At 41.2% G+C, this 21,943-nt stretch overlaps 1 protein-coding gene and 1 long non-coding RNA gene across 4 annotated transcripts in view; one reads left to right on the top strand and one right to left on the bottom strand.

Annotated features, from left to right (window-relative positions):
* The first annotated feature begins 9,218 nt into the window (after nt 1-9,218).
* On the top strand, nt 9,219-11,543 carry LOC116408037. The gene is made up of 2 exons (XR_004220685.1): nt 9,219-9,528; nt 11,009-11,543. It is a non-coding gene; the product is annotated as an uncharacterized LOC116408037 (long non-coding RNA).
* An 858-nt stretch (nt 11,544-12,401) lies between these two features.
* The window catches only part of aarsd1 (alanyl-tRNA synthetase domain containing 1), a 29,326-nt gene continuing 19,784 nt past the window's right edge, over nt 12,402-21,943 (bottom strand). Inside the window, exons 7-13 of one of the 3 annotated variants that reach the window (XM_012971567.3) lie at nt 20,596-20,712; nt 19,381-19,511; nt 18,586-18,652; nt 17,402-17,493; nt 15,310-15,364; nt 15,047-15,141; nt 12,402-12,980 (exon numbers count right to left, since the gene is read on the bottom strand). In XM_012971567.3, coding sequence (XP_012827021.1) covers nt 12,842-12,980; nt 15,047-15,141; nt 15,310-15,364; nt 17,402-17,493; nt 18,586-18,652; nt 19,381-19,511; nt 20,596-20,712 — 696 coding nt within the window. In that variant the 3' untranslated portion in view covers nt 12,402-12,841. Of the gene's footprint in view, nt 12,981-15,046; nt 15,142-15,309; nt 15,365-17,401; nt 17,494-18,585; nt 18,653-19,380; nt 19,512-20,591; nt 20,713-21,943 lie in introns of all 3 variants that reach the window. The other 2 variants (XM_031893994.1, NM_001142040.1) reach the window with 2 other exon arrangements.

Here is a 21,943-nt window from a genome sequence, read left to right as displayed (position 1 = left end):
CTTTGATGAGATATCGGACCCTGATACCCTGGTTAGCAAGTACAACAGTATACTTGCCTCCACCATTGACCTATTTGCACCCCATCAGCCTAAGCGTACTCGGGTGCAAAACCCACGCCCCTGGCTGAATGTGAGCACCAAATTCTTGCGCTCCTGTACGAGGTCTGCGGAACGTATGTGGTGGAAATCCCGTACGCAAGCAGACTTTATCCATTATAAATTCCTATTGGCCTGCCTCAATTCTGCCCTGTCGAAGGCTAAACAGGAATACTATAACACCCTTATAAATAACAATAAATCCAACCCACGACGCCTGTTTTCTATCTTCAATACCCTTCTGCGTCCCTCACAGACCCCATTACCTCACCCTATGCACTCTCCCCAGGACTTTGCTGAGTTCTTCATGAACAAAGTGGAGTCCATCCGCAATCAGATTCCCCCCTCTACTAATACGAACCAGCTCCTCCTTCCTCAGCCCCCCTCTGCATGTCTTAACTCTTTTGGTCCCGTAACTATCTCCGAAGTCTCCCACCTTCTTTTGTCGGCTCCGCTCACCACTTGCTCTCTTGACCCTATGCCTTCCTCTCTGCTCAAACACTGCATTCCTGAACTTACTCCGGCTCTTACTCACATCTTTAACTCTTCTCTGACCTCTGGACGCTTCCCCTCTTCCTTCAAACAGGCCTGTGTCAAGCCCATCCTAAAAAAGACCCTGCTAGACCAGTCCTGTCTCTTTAACTACCGCCCTGTCTCACTTCTACCGCTCGCCTCCAAAATCTTAGAGCGTATTGTCTTCTCCCATATCACTAACTTTCTTAATGCCCATAATTTATTAGACCCTCTGCAATCTGGTTTTCGGCCTGCGCACTCTACTGAAACAGCCCTGTGCAGAGTTACAAACGATCTTCAGGTTGCCAAAGCCAAAGGTCACTTTTCCATACTAATCCTCCTAGATCTATCGGCTGTGTTTGATACGGTTGACCACTCCCTCCTGATGCAAATTCTGCATTCGATTGGTCTCCGTAGTCAGGCTGCATCCTGGATCTCTTCTTATCTCTCTAACCGTTCATTCACTTTCTCCTACGCTAATAAAACGTCATCTCCAGTTCCTCTTCAAGTGGGGGTACCTCAAGGCTCTGTACTTGGGCCGTTGTTGTTCTCCCTCTACACGCTGTCTTTGGGAGATCTTATCCGTTCATTTGGCTTCAAATACCATCTGTATGCTGATGATATCCAAATTTATCTGTCGACCCCTTCATTAACAGTTGAAACTGAGACTCAAATCTCTAACTGCCTCCTGGCCATCTCTAACTGGATGAACCAACGCCACCTCAAACTCAACCTAACAAAAACTGAACTAATGATCTTTCCGCCTAAGTCTGGTCCTACCCCCCCCCCCCTTTCTATCTCTATTGATGGCACCCTCATCAACCCCGTCGATTCGGCGCATTGTTTGGGGGTGATCTTTGACTCCAGTCTCTCCTTTTCTAACCACATTAACACCACTGTCAAAACCTGTCACTTTTCCTTACGCAATATTGCCAAAATTCGTCCCTTTCTTTCTACTGCAACAGCTAAGGTGCTCATGCATGCTCTCATCCTGTCACGACTGGACTACTGCAACCTGCTATTAACCGGCCTCCCTAACTCCCATCTTTCCCCCCTACAGTCTATATTAAATACTGCTGCCAGAATTCTCCTCCTCATATCCAGGAGAGTTCAGGCCCTTCCCCTGCTAAAGGCCTTATCGTGGCTTCCTATTAAACAAAGAATATCTTACAAACTTCTTCTCCTAACCTTCAAAGCCCTCCATTCCTCTGCTCCTCACTACATCTCGTCCCTTGTGTCTCCGTATGTTCCCGGCCGACTCCTTCGTTCCTCGCAGAGCAATCGTTTGGTTGTTCCCCCCACTACTACTGCGGTTTCCCGCCTTAAACCTTTCTGCCTTGCTGCCCCTTACATTTGGAATGCCCTCCCTGATTTCCTCCGGAGAGAATCCTCCCCCAGTCTTTTTAAAACTAAGGTTAAAGACTACCTTTTGGAGCACTCGCCCAGCACCTAATCTGGGAACTGGCACTTATATTGTAGTGTCACCCACTGTGACCTACAGCACTTATATTTGTCTATTTGTGTCTGTTAGTTACCCTCCCATATAGATTGTAAGCTCTACGGGGCAGGGACCTCCTTCCTCTTGTGTCCTCGACTCTTAACTTATTGCAGCTGTATTTATCTGTATTTATTGTTATACTTTGTATTTATCTATTATCTTATTAACACCCTGTTTGTATTAATGTATTCTACTGTACAGCGCTGCGTACATAAGTAGCGCTTTATAAATAAAGATATACATACATACATACATAAACATATATATATTATGGTAACTAGGTTTCCTTGTGCAAAGCAATCACCGGGCACTGAGTAACAAGTATGATGGTGATGGAAAGTGAAAGATGTATCACAAGTGACCACCAGTGAACACATGCCCTGAACCAAGATGTGCAGACTTTGCCAGTATAAGGGCATCTCTGCAATGTGTCAACTGGGAAAGGCTTTTCATGGGGTTAGACACAGAAGGAAAATGGAACATCTTTAAAACATTGCTTTGTAGGTATACACAACAGTATATCCCCCTTGTAAGCAAGGAGAGGCATCGCAAAGCAAAACCTTTATGGCTGAATAAAAGTGTTATTGTTGAGGTTGGTAAGAAAAAACGTGCTTTTAGGGCATTCAAGTTAGCTGGGACAGCAGAAACTTTCATCAGGTACAAGGAAGCAAATAAAGCATGCAAAAAAGCTATCAAGCAAGCTAAAATAGAAATGGAAAGGGATATTGCTGCTAGGAGTAAAAAGAATCCTAAATTATTTTTTAATTATGTGAATAGTAAAAAAATGAAGCAAGAAGGGGTGGGAACTTTATTATCACGGGGGGGTAAGTTGGTTGATGAGAACAGGGAAAAAGCTGAAATTTTGAACTCTTATTTTTCATCTGTCTATACATCTGAGGAGCCAGATAATGAAGGCTTCCCTTGTAATATGCCCAGTTCTAGTAATTTAGCTACTGGCGCATGGGTCACTCGGGAGGAAATTCAAAAGAGACTTGAACATGTAAAGGTAAACAAAGGTCCAGGGCCGGATGGGATTCATCCCAGGGTATTATATGAGCTGAGCGCTGTGATTGCCAAACCTCTTCACATAATTTTTCAGGATTCATTGAGGTCTGGCATGGTGCCAAGAGACTGGCGGATTGCTAATGTGGTGCCGTTATTTAAAAAGGGATCCCGTTCTCAGCCTGAAAACTATAGGCCTGTTAGTCTGACATCAGTAGTAGGAAAACTTTTGGAAGGGGTAATAAGGGATAGGGTACTTGAATACATTGCAGTTCACAATACTATTAGTTTGTGCCAGCATGGTTTTATGCGTAACAGATCTTGCCAGACTAATTTAGTTGCCTTTTATGAGGAGGTGAGTAGGAACCTTGATGCTGGAATGGCAGTTGATGTCATCTACTTGGACTTTGCTAAAGCATTTGATACAGTACCTCACAGAAGGTTAATAATCAAATTGAGGAATATTGGCCTAGAACATAATATTTGTAATTGGATAGAGAACTGGCTGAAGGATAGAGTACAAAGAGTGGTTGTAAATGGAACATTTTCTAATTGGACCAGTGTGGTTAGTGGAGTACCGCAGGGGTCAGTCCTTGGGCCTTTGCTTTTTAACTTGTTTATTAATGACCTGGAGGTGGGCATAGACAGTACTGTTTCTATTTTTGCTGATGACACTAAATTGTGCAAAACTATAAGTTCCATGCAGGATGCTGCTGCTTTGCAGAGCGATTTGACAAAATTAGAAAACTGGGCAGCAGACTGGAAAATGAGGTTCAATGTTGATAAGTGCAAAGTTATGCACTTTGGTAGAAATAATATAAACGCAAACTATCTACTGAATGGTAGTGTGTTGGGGGTTTCCTTAATGGAGAAGGATCTAGGGGTTTTTGTTGATAACAAGTTGTCTAATGCCAGGCAGTGTCATTCTGTGGCTACTAAAGCAAATAAAGTGCTGTCTTGTATAAAAAAGGGCATTGACTCAAGGGATGAGAACATAATTTTGCCCCTTTATAGGTCCCTGGTAAGGCCTCACCTTGAGTATGCAGTGCAGTTTTGGGCTCCAGTCCTTAAGAAGGATATTAATGAGCTGGAGAAAGTGCAGAGACGTGCAACTAAACTGGTTAAGGGGATGGAAGATTTAAGCTATGAGGTGAGACTGTCGAGGTTGGGGTTGTTTTCTCTGGAAAAGAGGCGCTTGCGAGGGGACATGATTACTCTGTACAAGTACATTAGAGGGGATTATAGGCAGTTGGGGGATGTTCTTTTTTCCCATAAAAACAATCAACGCACCAGAGGTCACCCCTTTAGATTGAGGAAAGGAGCTTCCATTTGAAGCAGCGTAGGTGGTTTTTCACGGTGAGGGCAGTGAGGTTATGGAATGCCCTTCCTAGTGATGTGGTAATGGCAGATTCTGTTAATGCCTTTAAGAGGGGCCTGGATGAGTTCTTGATCAATCAGAATATCCAAGGCTATTGTGATACTAATATCTACAGTTAGTACTAGTGGTTGTATTTATAGTTTATGTATGTGTGTGTATAGATTGGTAGGTGTGGGTTAGGTGTGCTGGGTTTACTTGGATGGGTTGAACTTGATGGACACAGGTCTTTTTTCAACCCTATGTAACTATGTAACTATGTATGTAACTATGTAGTTTATGTATGTGAGTGTATAGATTGGTAGGTGTGGGTTGGGTGTGCTGGGTTTACTTGGATGGGTTGAACTTGATGGACACTGGTCTTTTTTCAACCCTATGTAACTATGTAACTGAAAGCCAGAGCACCAGCGCATAGACAGCATAAATGGCTACACAGAATACCTGTCCCTCAAGGAATATGAAAAGAGTAAAAACAGAGCAAAAAGTCTTCAAATTTCACAGAAAATTACCCCCAAAAATTTTTTTTGGCTCTAAAGGTATAATCTTTGGAGATGGGAAGTCATTGGTTTCTCAGACACTGATTAACTACATCTTCAACATGACCTCCAACCAGCACACAAGGAGGCAATTGGGAGCAAGCAGAAGTGGGAGGTTTATAAATGGACTGATTAATAGGTAGGGCATGGGGCAAGCAGTTGCCTTAGGCCAGTGATCCCCAACCAGTGGCGCATGGGCAACATGTTGCTCACCAACCCCTTGGATGCTGCTCTCAGTGCCCCCAAACCAGGTAGTTATTTTTGAATTCCTGACTAGGTGGGAAGTTTTGGTTCAACAAAAACAAGATTTACAACCAAATTAAGCCTCCTGTAAGGTGATAGTGTGCATAAAAGCTACCTAATAGCCAATCTTAGCCTTTATCTGGCACCTCTATGAACTTTTTTGATGCTTGTGTTGCTCTCACAAGTAAGTTTGGGGACCCCTACCTTAGGCAAAACCACTACAGTTGTAGGTAGCCACATTCAAATGTAAAGAGAGTGGAGGAGCAACACAAGCACAAAAAAGTTCCTGGGGTGTAAAATATGGGCTGTGCCCATATGTGGACTGGCAGTCTACACGAGATTCTGTTTGGTAGTTGCCTGGTTCTTATGTCTCCAAAACTTGCCCCAATTTAGGAATTTAAATATAAGCACCTGCTTTGAGGCCACTGGAAGCAATTTCCAAGGGGTTGGTGAACAACATGTTGTGCCCGAGCCACTGGTGGGGGATCACTGGCTTAAATTGAATTTATGACCCGAGCACTAAGCCACCAGGTATAACCATGTAGTCTGCATTACACAAAGGGGACATTTTTAAAGGGTGTTAACAGAGTTGGGGATCCATATTGAGTGGGACATATCTATAAAAGGGTTTCACCTTTATTAAGATGTATCTGAAAAACAAAAAGGTTCAACATTCTTTCAGTAAAAACATGTCTCTCCCCCAGAAAACACAAACAAGAACATAAAGTTAAGAATAGAACATGTTTTGGAAATTCCTTTCTTCAATACCTGCAAGCATTGTACGTATTCTGTGTGTTTTCAAACACGTTCCTGACCTGTCACCTACTCACTAACGGCATGGCCTGATTTCTCAAAAACAATATCTCCTGACACGTAGGCATGTAGGAACAAAGAGAAAGAGGCGGTTAGGACAGTGCTACTAGGTACAAAATATTATTGCTAAAAAGCATTGGAATTACTGAGCCAATGCCCTAGATCAGTGATCCCCAACCAGTGGCTCCGGGGCAACATGTTGCTCACCAACCCCTTGGATGTTTGCTCCCCAAACCAGCCAGTTATTTTTGAATTCCTGATTCCGGTTCTACCAGGAGCGGCGCTTCACATTCAGCGCTGCACACTACCAGACCGCACCATACTTCATTAGTTTAAAGGCTGCACGCTTTACACCAGCTCTCCCACCCGTTTCTCTCAACATGCGGCTATCATTGGCACTCTGCCTTCCCTACCCTGCCTGTGTGTGCCATACTCTGCCTTCCCTACCCTGCCTGTGTGTGCCATACTCTGCTTGTCCTATGCTGCCTGTGTGTATGGCACATACAGGCAGCATAGGGCAAGCAGAGTATGGCACACACAGGCAGCCTACAGTGATGCAATGCTGGCACTGCTCCTACAGTCTGCACAATAATTATATATTAAAAACATTTTAATTGCAGTACCACCTCAGTATATGTTCTTTTTATAGTGTGCAGGGTTTATTTGTGGGTTTCTACTGCTCCTGAGGTGTGAACAGGTGAACAATAGGGGGTGATTACAGCCTGAGCCTGAGGTGTGAACACTGCAGGGGTAGAACAATGCAGGGATTAAAAGGTGTGAATAACACAGGGGATTACATTTTTAAACAATACAGCCTGATTACAGCCTGAATCTGAGGTGTTAACCATGCAGGGGGCCAGTACTGATACCATTTAAAGCTTACACAAAGGTAAGCCATCAAAGCAGTCAGACAGGTGGGGGGCCACACAGAGGGGGGTCGCGGGCCGCCAGTTGGACAGCACTGCCCTAACCAATTGTGTCAAATCACTACACTCTCGCCCTCTAGTGATCATATTTCAAAATGACACCCAATTTACTCAAATTCATGACATTAAATCATGATATGTGGGGATACCCAATTGGGGGACAAAAAGTAAGGTGGAAAAATTCCTATGTAACAGGGCCTCATCTCTCTGTGAGTCCAAAGTCAGATCAATAGAGCAAAGTTATCTATTCCGTAATTATTGTATACCAGGTTAATCCCAAATTAACACAATAGGACAGTGGTATCTATTGCGTATAAAGGGGGTGAAGGTGAAACCCTCATTTAAGCCTAACGGTGCTCTTGATTTCAGTCTATAGATCCATTCACATTCTTTTTTAAGTAAAACATTATTAATGTCACCCTTTCTCGGGCCCAATTTTATTTTTTCAATTCCAAAAAAGGAGATGGCTGTCACATCAGAGTTATGGAAATCACGGACATGTCTGGCTATAGGGGTTTCCTTATTATTGATAATTGTCCCTACATGTTCAAGGATTCTTTTCCTTAATTCTCTGAAGGTTTTCCTAACATAAAGCATAGGACAACGACACATGCCCACATAAATTACCCCTGTGGTATGGCAATTTATGAACTGTCTAATTTCGAATTTGGCCGATGACCCGGGTCTCTGAAATACTTTCATTGGTGCCATATATTTACAGGCCTCACACTTATGACATTTAAACGAGCCCACAGTTGGCGTGAGAAAGTGTATCGGTCTTTCATGCCGTTCACTCAGATGGCTGTGAACCAGAATATCCCCCAGTCTATTTGACCTCCTTGCCACCAAGGTTGGTGAACTGGGCAGAATCGGGCCTAAGTCACGGTCACCCTTCAATACATGCCAATATTTATTCAGGATAGACTTGATACTTGACCACTGATTGTTAAACGTACCTACACATCTGATGCTTGATTGTTGATGTACAGTATTTACTTCATTTGTGCCAAATATCAAGGTCTGGCGATCTGATTCCAACGCTCTCTGATAGGCCCTCTTAAGGCACCGTTTAAGGTACCCCCGTTGAATACATCGATTCTGTAAATCAACAGCCTTAATCTTAAAGTCCTCAATGTCAGAACAATTCCTCCGCAATCTGAGGTATTGTCCCACTGGTATGCCCTTCTTTAAGGGTGTAGGATGAAAACTCGAGAAGTGCAACAGACTATTAGTTGCTGTCGGTTTTCGATAAATGGTAGTTGCGATAGAGCCTGCCTGAGTAATTTCTAAAGATAAGTCTAAGAATGGTAATTGTTTAATAGCAAATTCACTGGTAAAGTATAGACCCATATCATTGTTATTTAGGTGGGAAAGCATGTTGTTAAATTCAATTTCACTACCATGCCATACAATCATTATATTATCGATATATCTCTTCCATAGCCATATCTTATGGAGAAAGGGATTGCCTGACGGGTTGAGAGCAATACTTTGTTCCCACCACCCAAGATAAAGATTTGCATAGCTCGGGGCGCAGGAACTGCCCATCGCGGTTCCCCTAATCTGATGATAGAACCTCCCATCAAAAAGAAAATAATTGTGCGTGAGTATAAACCTCAGCAGGCCAAGTAAAAAGTTTGTTTTCTCAATACCATACTTAGGTGTCAAAAAGTGTTCAGTACCTCTAATACCCATATTGTGCGGGATACTCGTGTATAAGGCCTCCACATCAATACTTGCCAAAAGACACATAGGATCAAGTTTTAACCCTTGTAGTTTTACAATAATATCTTTTGTATCTTTTAAGTGAGAAGGCAACCCTAGAACGATCGGTGCCATATATACAGTGGCTTGCAAAAGTATTCGGCCCCCTTGAACTTTTCCACATTTTGTCACATTACAGCCACAAACATGTATCAATTTTATTGGAATTCCACGTGAAAGACCAATACAAAGTGGTGTACACGTGAGAAGTGGAACGAAAATCATACATGATTCCAAACATTTTTTACAAATAAATAACTGCAAAGTGGGGTGTGCGTAATTATTCAGCCCCCTTTGGTCTGAGTGCAGTCAGTTGCCCATAGACATTGCCTGATGAGTGCTAATGACTAAATAGAGTGCACCTGTGTGTAATCTAATGTCAGTACAAATACAGCTGCTCTGTAACAGCCTCAGAGGTTGTCTAAGAGAATATTGGGAGCAACAGCACCATGAAGTCCAAAGAACACACCAGACAGGTCAATGATAGCCCCTGATGAAGTCACGTGGAGTGTGATGAAACGTGTAGGGCGGGTACCTTGGGTTGGAATGGAGGGGGGGAGTATGGAGAGAGGACTGCTTTAGGGGACAGGACTGATCTGTCCGGGTGGGGATGTGGCCAATGATAGCCGCATGTTGAGAGAAACGGGTGGGAGAGCTGGTGTAAAGCGTGCAGCCTTTAAACTAATGTACTAACTAAAGTAGTGTGCAGCGCTGAACGTGAAGCGCCGCTCCTGGTAGAACCGGAAACTCTGCAGCTAACTGGTAACTGCCTTGCAGGCAGACTTTCTTAGTAACTCTAGTACGGAGCGGCGATGTATGGGGGAAAGTGTGTATCCCTCTGAAGCCGCTTGTGAAGTGCAGGTGTTATTAATCTGCAGTAGCGATTCTGGCACTGAATTATTAGCATTTTGAAATAATCCGCCTAAACGGTGGGGGCACCTTTAATTGTGAGCATGCCCTGGCTGCTTGCTTTTTACTATGGAGGCAGGAAGGGAGCAAGCATGGTGTATATCCCTGCCGTTTCAATTTAAAGCTAAGCAGCTGGTCTAATACATCCTATATGGCTTGGTGCGGTCACGGATTATGTAAATAATGTATATAGTGCCCCTAAGTATTAATTGTTTCCCACCCTTATTGATATTATAGTTATACTGGAAAAGAATGTTTTCTTCCTAACTTTCTCCCCCCTCCCCCCCCCCACTAATCATCAATTAAGGAAATCACTATACTGCTAAAATGAATTGTTCTATTTGGCCTATGAACTGCATTTATTATAATCATGTATAAGGTTGATTTCCCCATTGATTAGATGGTACAGGAATTGATTTACAGGGTTGATTTGAGGGTTTAATGGTTTTATTTGTAATTTAGTCAGTTTAATCATTAATTAATAAAAGTTACATTTTATGGTGTAAACACAGAACATTTCCTTGGTGATTTTTCCTTGACCTGGCAAGTTTTGTTTGAATGCAAACAAGATTTACTACCAAATAGAGCCCCCTGTAAGCTGATAGTGTGCATAGAGGCTACCTAATAGCCAATCTCAGCCCTTATTTGGCACCTCCATGAACTTGTATGTTGCTCTCCAAGCCTTTTTACATTTGACTGTGTTACATTTGAGTAAGAAAGGTTGGGGAATCCCGCCTTACATTATCGCTAAAATGTGCAAAAAACAGACTCAAATATTTTAACCATTCCTTTAACTCTTTGCTCCCTACTTCACCCAATTGTGTCTGCTGGCTTTAGGCACAGAAAATGGCATTTGCAAAATGCAGTGAAGTATAAAGCCGTGCTGCATTCTATATGCATGTGTGCCCATTCAACATGTGCTAGGCAGGAGTGGCACAGAACACCATGCTCAACTGTGACTGTGTGAGTGGTGTACTGCATATAGTGCCGGGTTGTTGTTTTTTTTTAAATCTTTATTTATAGCATTTTAATGAGGAGAAGGGGGGGGGGTACAGAAAGAAAGAGGGGGGGGGAGGGGGGGGTGCATAGGAATATATAATATCCAATTGACATTTCACATTAGTTTACATTTTGATTAAAACATTTTTTGGGTTTGCTTGTAAAGAAAGAGCTATATGGTTTCCCTATCTAGGAATTCAATTTGTGCGGTATTCCGCTAAGATAGTTTTTTGTCTATTTTTGGAGTCTAAGGAAATTTATCCATGGGGACCATGTCTCCCAATATTTTTTATTTTTCCATGAATGATCGCTGTTATCTCTTCCATTTGTCTAGTTTCTTCAAGCAGAGAGATCCATTCCTGTTTGGTCGGTGGGGATTTATCCTTCCATTTTTTTGGTATGGTGGCTTTTGCGGCTTGCAACATAAATAGGAGCAGTCGATTTTTGATGGTCGATGAGGATTGTGTATCATAGTGGAGAGTCAGCTTGGGTAAGAAATTTGTGGATAGGTTTTCCTGCGTGACCTTTTCCGTGATTGTGGTGACATCTTTCCAGTAGTCTTTTAGTACTTCGCAATGGTACCAAATGTGGCTATAAGTGCCTTGATGATGGAGACATCTCCAACAGCTGTCTTGGGCTGTGGGGAACATTTGTTTCAATCTGGTTGGGGTGTAGTACCATCGGGTAATTAGTTTGTATGTGAATTCTTGTGTTTTAGATGCTGTGAAAGCTTTATGTGTTGAAGTGTAGATATTTTTCCACTGTTCTGTTGGTATTTTTATGTTTAGTTCTTTCTCCCAGCTGGTTTGATGTGGTTTTTTTATCTCGTGGAGGGAGCAAAGGAGGTGTTTGTATAGTTCTGACAGTGGCCTTTTTAATTTAGTTTGGGTTATGATTAAGTTCTCCCACCACGTATATTGTTTACTGGAGTCTTTTAGGTTTGTAGTTTCTATGTAATGGTGGAGCTGGTTGTAGTTCCATTGGTCCCTCGGGTGGTATCCCCATCGTTTTTGTACTGTGGATAATGGTATAATTCTGTGGTTCTTTATAAAATCTTTTATCAAGGTAGGTCTATTCTTGTACGTACTCCATCTATCAAACATTTTCTTTTCCAGGCTTGGCAGGAAGTCTATGTTTGATACGAGAGGCTGAAGGTTGAAGGGAGAGCTAGCTAGGTAGTGCCGGGTTGTTGCACAGCAACAAGGCACAGTGTGCAGCTCAGGACCTGTAAAAGGTTTCAGTGCATGGGCCCTAATGGGCACGATTCTGTAACAATTACACCCTTAAATTACTTAACGCATCCTGTAATATTTTCAGCTTCCCCTTTTTTGCGCACAGTAAAATGAAAACACTTATACTTGTACACTTGTAAAATGAAAACTGGTACACAGTTGAACTAAAAAAGTAATCCACTCACTGCCTTTCCCTAAGGGCTCTGGCACACGGGGAGATTAGTCGCCCGCGGCAAAACTCCCTGTTCGCGGGCGACTTGCGCAAAATCGCGCCGCCGCGTCTGCCATCCCGCCGGCGACTTACATGTTCGCCGGTGGGATGGCAGGGATAGGCAACTCGGGGAGATTAGTCGCCCGCAAACAGGGAGTTTTGCCGCGGGCGACTAATCTCCCCGTGTGCCAGAGCCCTAAACATGCCAGACTAGGAAAAGGGTTCATGCAGGACAAATAAAGGTGACCAGGGAAGGATTAATTCAAAGAGCCAATAGAAAGCAGGACAGTGGTAGAGCTGCAAGTTTATTTGAGAATTATTACACTAATGTGGTCCTTATCCAACAGGATTTTTTTAAGATAGAATTATTTTCTACCAACTGGTCAGGCAGGCAACATACATGGGCAATAAATATCAGCCTTTATGCACATACAGTTAACTCTTGTAATTCTACTGCATGTTTTTCAGTGATTTATATTTAAATAAATATATAACATGTTGTTCTCACACAATGGCTTCATTCCGCCAGGGCGCTGCCATTAAATGTGTTTAAGGGTTTGCCTGAAGACAAACTGCAGATTTATTGGACGGTGGCATATGGCCAAATGCATTAGCACTGTGTGGCTCCAGTGAGGACAGGACTTCCTTTCTGTGCTGAAGATGCTGAGTGGAACACACAATACCCCTGGAAAGGATTAGGCTGTTTATTGTATAGCTCCATACATCACTCCTGTGTCCTTTTTACATTGCTGATAACCTCCTGCAGTAGAATCTCAACCTCTGCCCTCTGCCTCATCTTATTTGCTTTGCCTTGAAACCGACCACATTTTCCTGCTCCTTTACCATCCAGAATTTCACAAACTCTGAAACGACAACAAGAAAATAATGGCACTAACGTTGATCTCTAAAAGGTTTCTCATCATCAAAAAATGCCTTTATTTGTGAATGGAAATAATGTCTGACCAAGACCCCCTGTACATGGGCAGTTTGTAAGACAATGAGGAAGCTTCCTGCTGTTTAGCTCAGATCACACATTCCTAAGGGGGGAGGGAGAGTGCAGAGTCTGGCACAGGAATTAAGAACAACATGTTTACAAAAAATAAATTCTGTGTTCTTTTGATAGAGGACTCAATGCTGTGTTTCTGTGTTTATGGCTGTATTTACATAGACCTTTCTGATAAAGCTTACTGAGTTTTTACCTTTCCTTCTCCTTTAACTTTTTTATAATCTACTCTATGCTGTCCCTTTTGCTAAAGTAAGCATATTGACAATAGGGACTCTTTAAAATACTTTTCCTTTAAAAGTTATATCTAATAGGGCAGATCAATCTGCCTCTGCTTTTCTTGGCAGAACCGGGTTAGAGAGTGCTCCACTTTAGAATTGGGTAAGTGCCCCCCCCCCCCCATACATTTCTTTGCACATACAAGTGCAGGCCCATGGCTGCCATCAGGGGAGGAGAGGTTATACTATTGTGCTGGGCCCCATAAAAATCAGCTTTGGGAGGGGGCCCGGTCATGCCGCTGAAATGCAAATTGCGTAAGTTACGTATAAGGTTACGTTACAAGTTACGCAATTTACATAACTTCCACAAAAGTTGCCAAGAAACTGACGTAACTTGCCTAGAAACTTAGAAACTAAAATAACTTGCATATCAAGCAAAAATCAATGCAAAGAAGGGGCAGACAGAGTCAAGCTCCACTGACCACCAACAAATTAAACAACTTTAGGTAAATTCTATTTCCCCCAATGAAATGACTTATTAGCGCATTTATTATTCATTTTAGCTATTTATATGAACTGATTATAGTGAAACATCAGCTGTTATTATTATTAACATTTATTTATAAAGCGCCAACATATTCCGCAGCACTGTACATTAAGCTGTGTATACTGGGATTTATTGAATTATATGTGTCTCCTACATGAAGTTTCAGAAGGGGAATGACTGATTATTGGGCCTTACAGCAACATCATTGAGCAATTTAAGCAACTTACATTACTTTCAAAGAAACTTGCATAACTTATGTATAAACTCCAATGACCCGCAATTAAAAGACTGACTTATTACCACTTTATGTTTACAATATTTTTACTATATTTATGAACTACTACTGACTAGTTATTGGGCCCCTAAATCTATGCAGTTTATGTATGGCAAACTTTAGTGACTGTTACTGAACTGACCTTTAATTATCACTACAAACTGGTTATTATAGCGTATATCAGCTGTTTATGCACACACAAGGAGAGTGGCCAAAATGGTACTATGAACTTGTGTTCATGGGGGGGGGGCATTTAAATAACTTGTGCAGGGTCCCAACGTTTCTGATGGCAGCCCTGGTTGCAGCTGCTAATGCAGAATCCTGTGCAGGTTTATTTTCTTATTAGATATTTCCACACCCAACCTGTACCTGCTACCCACACCCGACCTTTTTCTTAGACCACATCAGCAGCCCTACTACCCACAGTGCTCCTTGCTGGAATTACAGAGGTTAAACAGCAGGAGTGTGGACAACGAGAGTGGACCTGCTCTGTCTCATTTGACCATTTGAGAAAACGCCAAGTGTGATACCATGATGCCACCAATCACACATAGGGTGTGCAGAAAGCAGAAGAGGAGGAGGGTTTTTTCCCTCAAGTAGTTACCTGCCCAAATGGGACCCAAACTAAATAGCAACGGTCCAACCGAAAACCAGCCAGGCTGGCTGAACCAGCAATATGGTAGTGAAGCCAATTTCTCTAGCCTTTGTGTCATGTATTTTGCAGGCACTTGACCCAATACAGAATTCTATGCTTTAAATATAATTATGGGTGCAGCCTCTTTTGCTATAAATAATTAAATAATGAAATGACAGATGTGCCAGTGTTATAGTAGAAAGATTGCCCACAGCAAGTAAATGGTTACCCCATACATTACACCATTCATTACCTGGGCCCAAATTTCTTAACAATCCCTGGCGGCCCAGCTAGAAGAAACAATCCAGAGGTCTTTTCATCCCCAACTGTAAGAAACAGCAGTGTGTCCTGTAATCAAAAAGAGCAAAAACCCTCAAATACATTTATTCACACCAACATTGTATATGTGCTGTGTACTGAGTGCAGGTGTTCCTGTGGTTCTGAAGCATGTTCTATGGTTCTGAAATGTGTCTGTATTTGTGATGTCAGCCAGAGTGACAAGGAAGAAAAACTCACCTCTGTTTTGATCTCATTAGCAATGATATTCATGAACTCATTATTCCCTTCTTTTCTGTTGGGAGAATATATAAAGTGTAATATTTATTGACTGCCAAGCTAACAAACAGAAAGTCATTTTCTACAAAGTGAAGCTAATCACCAAGTACCCAACATATGTTAATATGTGTGGGAGGGTTACAGTGACCTGTATCATGTGCAGGGGATCATTTTGGGCCAGAGAACCTTTTATAACCCCAAGGCTAACTGCCCAAGCACCAGGGTGTAAAATACTGTGAGTGCCATGGTACACAGGCCCCCACAGGGAGTAACAGAAGTTTGTTACTAAATGCACTTTTCCCTGCTGCTTCTCCCACTGGCTAACAGCAGATGTATATATGAGTGTAACATCTGCCAAACAGGACCTTTCTTGCCCTGTACATAACTGAAGCATGAAAACACAGGCTAAGGCAATGTGAATACGGGCATAGTCCTGCCTTTGCTGTTCAAATAATAAAGACAGTAATACTATATCTACATAGTGACACAGTAATTATGGTTAAAAAAAGATAAAATTCCTCCATAAATTCAAAATAACACAGTGTCAAGAAAAATCACATGCTCACTTTTCAGTGCAGCTTTACAATATTAAAGAAGAGAGAAAGGTAAAATTACTGTGTGGTGCCAAGTTGTTGTCACCCTGGGTGAGCACATGAACAGTACAGAGCATGCATATGACTTCACATCTGGTAGCGTGTGACGTCACTTCAGTGTGAGTGATGTCACACAAGCTACATTGTGTATTTTAAGGGTTCTTACTTGGGGCATTTTGCCTTAATAAGTACAGACCAATAGGAAAGAATGGGTTACGTTTCATCCTGTGGTGGAACACAGGAGAGCGCAGGATGAAATGCCTGTGTTTAAGTGCCCTAAAGACATTCCTTTTTCTGTCTGTGTTGAACCTTGTGAAAAGTCTTTCCCAGTGCTGTTTATGTCTGAAAACCTGCTAATATTGCTGAGCTAAAGCATTTCTGCATGTAGGGGTGGGGCAAAATGCCTTCACAGCAAAGTAAGAACCTGTCCAGCTTCAGGAGATTACCTGCAGCTAAAGGTGGCGCAATTAGTTCTTGAATGTAAAAAGGCAATTACTTTCTCTCACTTATCAATTACATTCCGTACAATGTAAATCACATGAAGGCCAATACCTCCTTTTGCCCTATTATGCTTCATACATATACTCATAGAATTACAGGGAGCACTGGAAAGGTGAGAAATACCTTTTTTATAGCACTGCAGTAGAAAATACATTATAGTTATAAGTGAAACCAATTTAATGACTACAAGCTTTAGCTCCCTATTATGACCTCACTCAAACTGATCTCCTTGGTTTTGGAATTTATCCTGCTTTGTTGTATAGGTGATAACTGTGTGTGCACAATTCCTATTCATCATAAACATAATCTTATCCCCACTGTCACTGCTCTGCATGGTGTTTGCTTACATTTACAGACACAATGCAATGTGCAATTTTTGGGACCAAAACCTTTATTTTTTTCCCCCAGAAATAAAGTTTAAATGGTGTCTGCTGCATTTACGCCCAAAATACAGACACAATTGAATTTTTCTTTTTTTTCTGTGAACTGGATGCACATTATGGATAACAGTTTTAGGGTGGGCACTGTGCAATTCTGGTGAATGGCATTAAATGAGCATGTGATTCATTTAGTGCAACGTTGTGCTGACACAACCAACTGTGGGACCCTGGAATTACTGGCATGTGCATAGCAGTAGCTCTATGATCCCCCATTATCAACAGGTGCCTTGCGCATGATTCCACAAAAGAGGCAAGATGGGTACTTATTGTACAGCGCTGCGGAATATATTGGCACTTTATAAATACATGTTAATAATAATAATAATACAATGGTACCAACCTAGCTGTATTGCCATTGGTCTTTTAGATACCTATGGGGAAAATGCTGTTGGCACTTGGAAGAAACTGGTGGGAAATAGTTTGGCAACAAATGTAATCATCTATAAACCTATTCTAAAAAAACATTTGTTGGTTTTTGGGTGCCATCACAGCACTCAACCCAAAAAAATGAAATGCTACCTGTGCAAAGAGAAGAATTTTCCTCTGTCCACTTTACTTTTGAAGGTTTCTGCGGTAAGGATGGCAAAATCTCTCAGTAAATTCAGATTATTCTGTATGGATGGTGTTGGAAAGACATATTAATACACATTATAAATGGCAACAAGAAACACCTCAAAGATTTAACACCATATTTCTGAGTGGGCGCTTCTACTATCCTTCCCAGAATCCATGTAAATTGCCCAGTTCTTCTCATATCAAGGGTGTAAAAAATTTGCTGGCAGATTTTCAACCCAAAAAAGGATCTACATTGCAAGAAATACTGTATACATATATGGCAGCGATTAGAAGGAATTGTTAAATAGACTTTGCTATTCTTCCTGTGCTGTAACAAATGTCAGCTTGAAAAGTGATAGATAACGTCAGGGAGCTGCTACAGGCTGTACATTATAGGCATTTGCAATTATCAAAGTAACTGCTGCTAAATTTCCGTTGCAATGCTGGCTAAGCCCCTGCTTTAAAGAAGCCTCTGACTGCCACCCACTGGTTGCTTAAAATAATATTTGGTAGCAATTTTTTTTTAGTATTATGGAGAGCCATTTTGACTTGTGAAAAAATCTTGCATTAACAGATGAACGTATAAAATTGTAATCAATTGTACTGACAGATACAGAACCAGTGCTGTCATGTGTTTCCCAAATGACTAGGAGGCAGTTCTGGATCTCTTCTAGTTGAGAATACATTCTGTGTGCCATCATCTTTAGATTAACTAGATATGCTATGGGATATGTTTCATTAGCTGGTGCCAAAAGACTAAGTAGGAGCTACCCCTATAGGTTAGCAGTAAGAAGTGCAGCCAAGTGTAACCATTCATCCACAGAAAGCCTGAAAAAAGGATAGTTCTAAAAAGAAGTTAAATGTTGCAATGAAGACATTTTAACACAATCTTTGCTTTAACGTGGCACTAAACTACAATTCTCACATAACTGCTTTTTCAAAACACTAACAAAATACACCCAATCATATAATGATCAATTAACAAATACAATTCTAGATATTTGTAGATTGTATCTCTTGTATCGGTTACTGATTGCTTTATATGTTACTCTGTATGTCCAATGTATGTAACCCACTTATTGTACAGCGCTGCGGAATATGTTGGCGCTTTATAAATAAATGTTAATGTAATGTAAATACTGCTGAACCTTTTGAAGTGCTTTGACAGATTTTTGCAGTTTGTCTACAGCTTCAATGTGCTCCTCAGGTCCATTCCTTTAAAAAAAAAAAAAAAAAAGATCCCTTATAAGTATTTTTCCAAGGTCCAACAGTGTACAAAGCAACGTTAAATGAGTACACTAGTTAGCAAAGTACTGATTTACCTAAAAAAATGAGCTTTATTAATTTTTTTAACTGTACGGGTTCTATTAAGGTAATTTTCCTACTCCAAGCCCTGGAATAAACAAGCTTTGTAGCCCTAGATTTGGTCAGGTGACCTGCATGTTATTGACCATACTGCCCAACTATCTGGACTTGTATCACACCACTGGGGTGCAGTTTTAAAAGCTCACCCTTCTATCAGATCAAGGTTGATCTATCCAAACTAAAAATACCATCTGCAGATGCCCCCTACATGTAGATCAACTGATTAATAGCTAACCTGCTTTGCTTTGTGCCATGTAAAGAGAAAATATACAGCATTGATATCTAAGGATAGTATTCACTTTAATTAATACATATTAGTAAAGATAATTTCTAAATGGCTGCCAGATAATGACAGTGCTTTCTTTATTTAGTAGGTCTAGAGTTTTTTTAATCACTTCCAGAAAATAGTTTTCTCATCATTTTAAAACTGATTTTCACAGTAATTCCCAGTTTACCAAGTTTCTGGAAATTAAAGGATTAATGCTTCTGAATGAGAAAAGTGTGCAACAAACACCAATCAAAAACAATATTTTGCAATAAATTAATCCTTGTTTTAAAAAATATAACAAAGTGTTTACTTTAGCAGGGACGTTAAGGTCTTTTCAGTGTAATAGCTCTGAGAAACATATTTTAAGACTCTCTGTCCAGACAAAAATATTAAATTAGTCTTGTTCTTCTTTCCTTTTTCAGTACCCAAAATCTTGATCATCTGTGAAAATAGAAGAAATAAACTGATGCATCTTTTTGACTCCACAGTGATTTTAGATTCTGTGTTTAAAACACAGATTTGAAAAGAAAGCTAGGGCTGAAACTATGAGTAAAGGCACAGGTCTAGGTCAAAATGGCAGGCAGCACAATCAGGCAATCTGTAGATTCTGGTAAATGCCAGAGGGGCTGCTGTAAGATGCTATAGACAGTCACTATTTAGTGGGCTGGTGGAGGGCTGTTTGGGCCTATGTGTACTTGATACACCAGGGCCAGTTTGAACCCCAGTAAAGACCTGGGTACAATTACCCCCCTTTAAACAAATTATTGCATAAATCACTCTGCTCTGGCAGAAAGGGTTCTGTTGCAGCAAGCAAGTGGGGGATCTAGAGCAGGGCAGAAACTGGGGCAAGTGGTACTTGCCTTGGCCACAAATTATGTACACTTAAAAAGTTTGAAAATGAAACATACTGTGTAAATATATTTTTCATGAAAACTATGGACCCATTAGTACATTAACTAAACAAGGTCACAATAAAAGTTTCTTTGTTTTCTGCTAAGACCTGTGAGTGCGGCATATGTTCATCTCTAACTAAACAAGGTCAAATATGATATATGATATAACCAGATACATAGCTCTAAACTTTGCAGCAAACCATAATGAGCAGTCTTCAGACATCAGAAAATAACAAGAGGAACCCAATAATAATACAGGGGGCAGCTCTAGAGATCATCAAATGATGATACCACATTAAGATAAGTCCAGCCAATTATACTGCTAAGCTTTGGTGCTAGAGATGAGATGGCCTCATTCATTGGGGGGGGGGGTAAAATAGCAAGTTACACAGAGTATGTACATGGACTGTCCTACTTTTGCCGCCAGCAAAAATCAGAAACGCCACAACTGCAAATCTCCTTTGACATTTCTCAAACCAGATACTTGCATTCTGAGAGTTTAAACATACACGTGCATAATACTGCCCTGAGGCTGCTGGCCAGGATATTGCAATGCTAAGGTCATCTTGCCAAACCAGATGGGAGCCCAAAAACCCTATTTCAGTTAAGTGCAGTTTTTTAAACATACCCACCTGGAGGTCGCTCAGGTTTCTGACGTGTGTCCCACAACACATGTTGGCATCAACACCTTCAATATCAATTATTCTCACTGGGCCAGCATGATCATCTGGCAAACCGTGGCTTCTCACCTACAAGAAGTAAAGACAACTAAACATTAGGACCAATAACGACAAAGTAAATATAAAGAATTGCAGTATGAGCTCAACTGTGTGAGCATTAGGGGGAGGATTTACCTTGTGTAACCAATGCTGTGTTTTCTCAATCTCTTTCCTATAAAAGCTAGTGGCGGGGGAGGACTAAGGCCTGTGACTAAAACCAATGCACTGGTCAGGAGACACTTATCCCGAGAAATGCAACCATGCAGGGATGTGCTAGCCTATGAAAAACACGAATTCAAGCATTATATAGAGTAAATATCACTCCCCTATTAGATAGGTTAATTCAGAAACTAAATGTATGGTCAAATTACCTGTTAATTACTTGGGAAAATGCCATTTAATCAAGATGATATGGTTCACTCATCTGCTTTATCCCTTACAGATGCTTCCATTTTTTTTGACCAGCAAAGATTTAACTAGACTGAATAAAGCACTTAGTTGTTTTTTATGGGGGGGTACACATTCCTGAATCAGCAGAAACAAACTGCAACAACTAAGGTCTTGAGGAGGAGTTAATCTTCCAGTTATACAGACATATAACTTGGCTTGCAACAATATGCAGCAGATTGGGTTAATAATAGGGAACTACAGTGGTTTGCTAAAGTATGCACCCCCTTTGGCTTTTTTCATGTCTTGTTGCCTCACAATCTGGAATTAAAATGGATTGTTTTGAGTTTGCACCATTTCATTTACAGGACATGTCTACAACTTTGAAGATGTATTTTGTTTTTATTGTGAAGCAAACAAACAATAGGACAAAATAACAGAAAACTTCAGCATGCATAACTGTTCACACACCCCCACCCTAAAGTCAGTACTTTGTAGAGCCACCTTTTGTGGCAATTACAGCTGCAAGTCGCTTTGGATAAGTCTCTATGAGCTTGCCAATGGGATTTTTGCCCAATCCTTAAGGCAAAACTGCTCCAGCTCCTTCATGTTAGAGGGTTTTCGCTTGTGAACAGCAATCTTTAAGTCTGACCACAGATTCTCAATTGGATTGAGGTCTGGACTTTAATTAGGCCATTCCAACACATTTAAATGTTTCCCAGTCGAGTGTTGCTTTAGCAGTATGCTTCAGGTCATTGTCCTACTGGAAGGTGAACCTCCGACCCAGTGTCAAATCACAGGCAGACTGACACAGGTTTTGCTTAAGAATATCCCTGTATTTAGCACCATCCATCTTTCCCTCAACTTGGACCAG

Source organism: Xenopus tropicalis, chromosome 10, assembly GCF_000004195.4.
Source record: "Xenopus tropicalis strain Nigerian chromosome 10, UCB_Xtro_10.0, whole genome shotgun sequence".
NCBI lineage: Eukaryota > Metazoa > Chordata > Amphibia > Anura > Pipidae > Xenopus > Xenopus tropicalis.
This window is presented reverse-complemented; position numbering and strand designations above follow the sequence as displayed.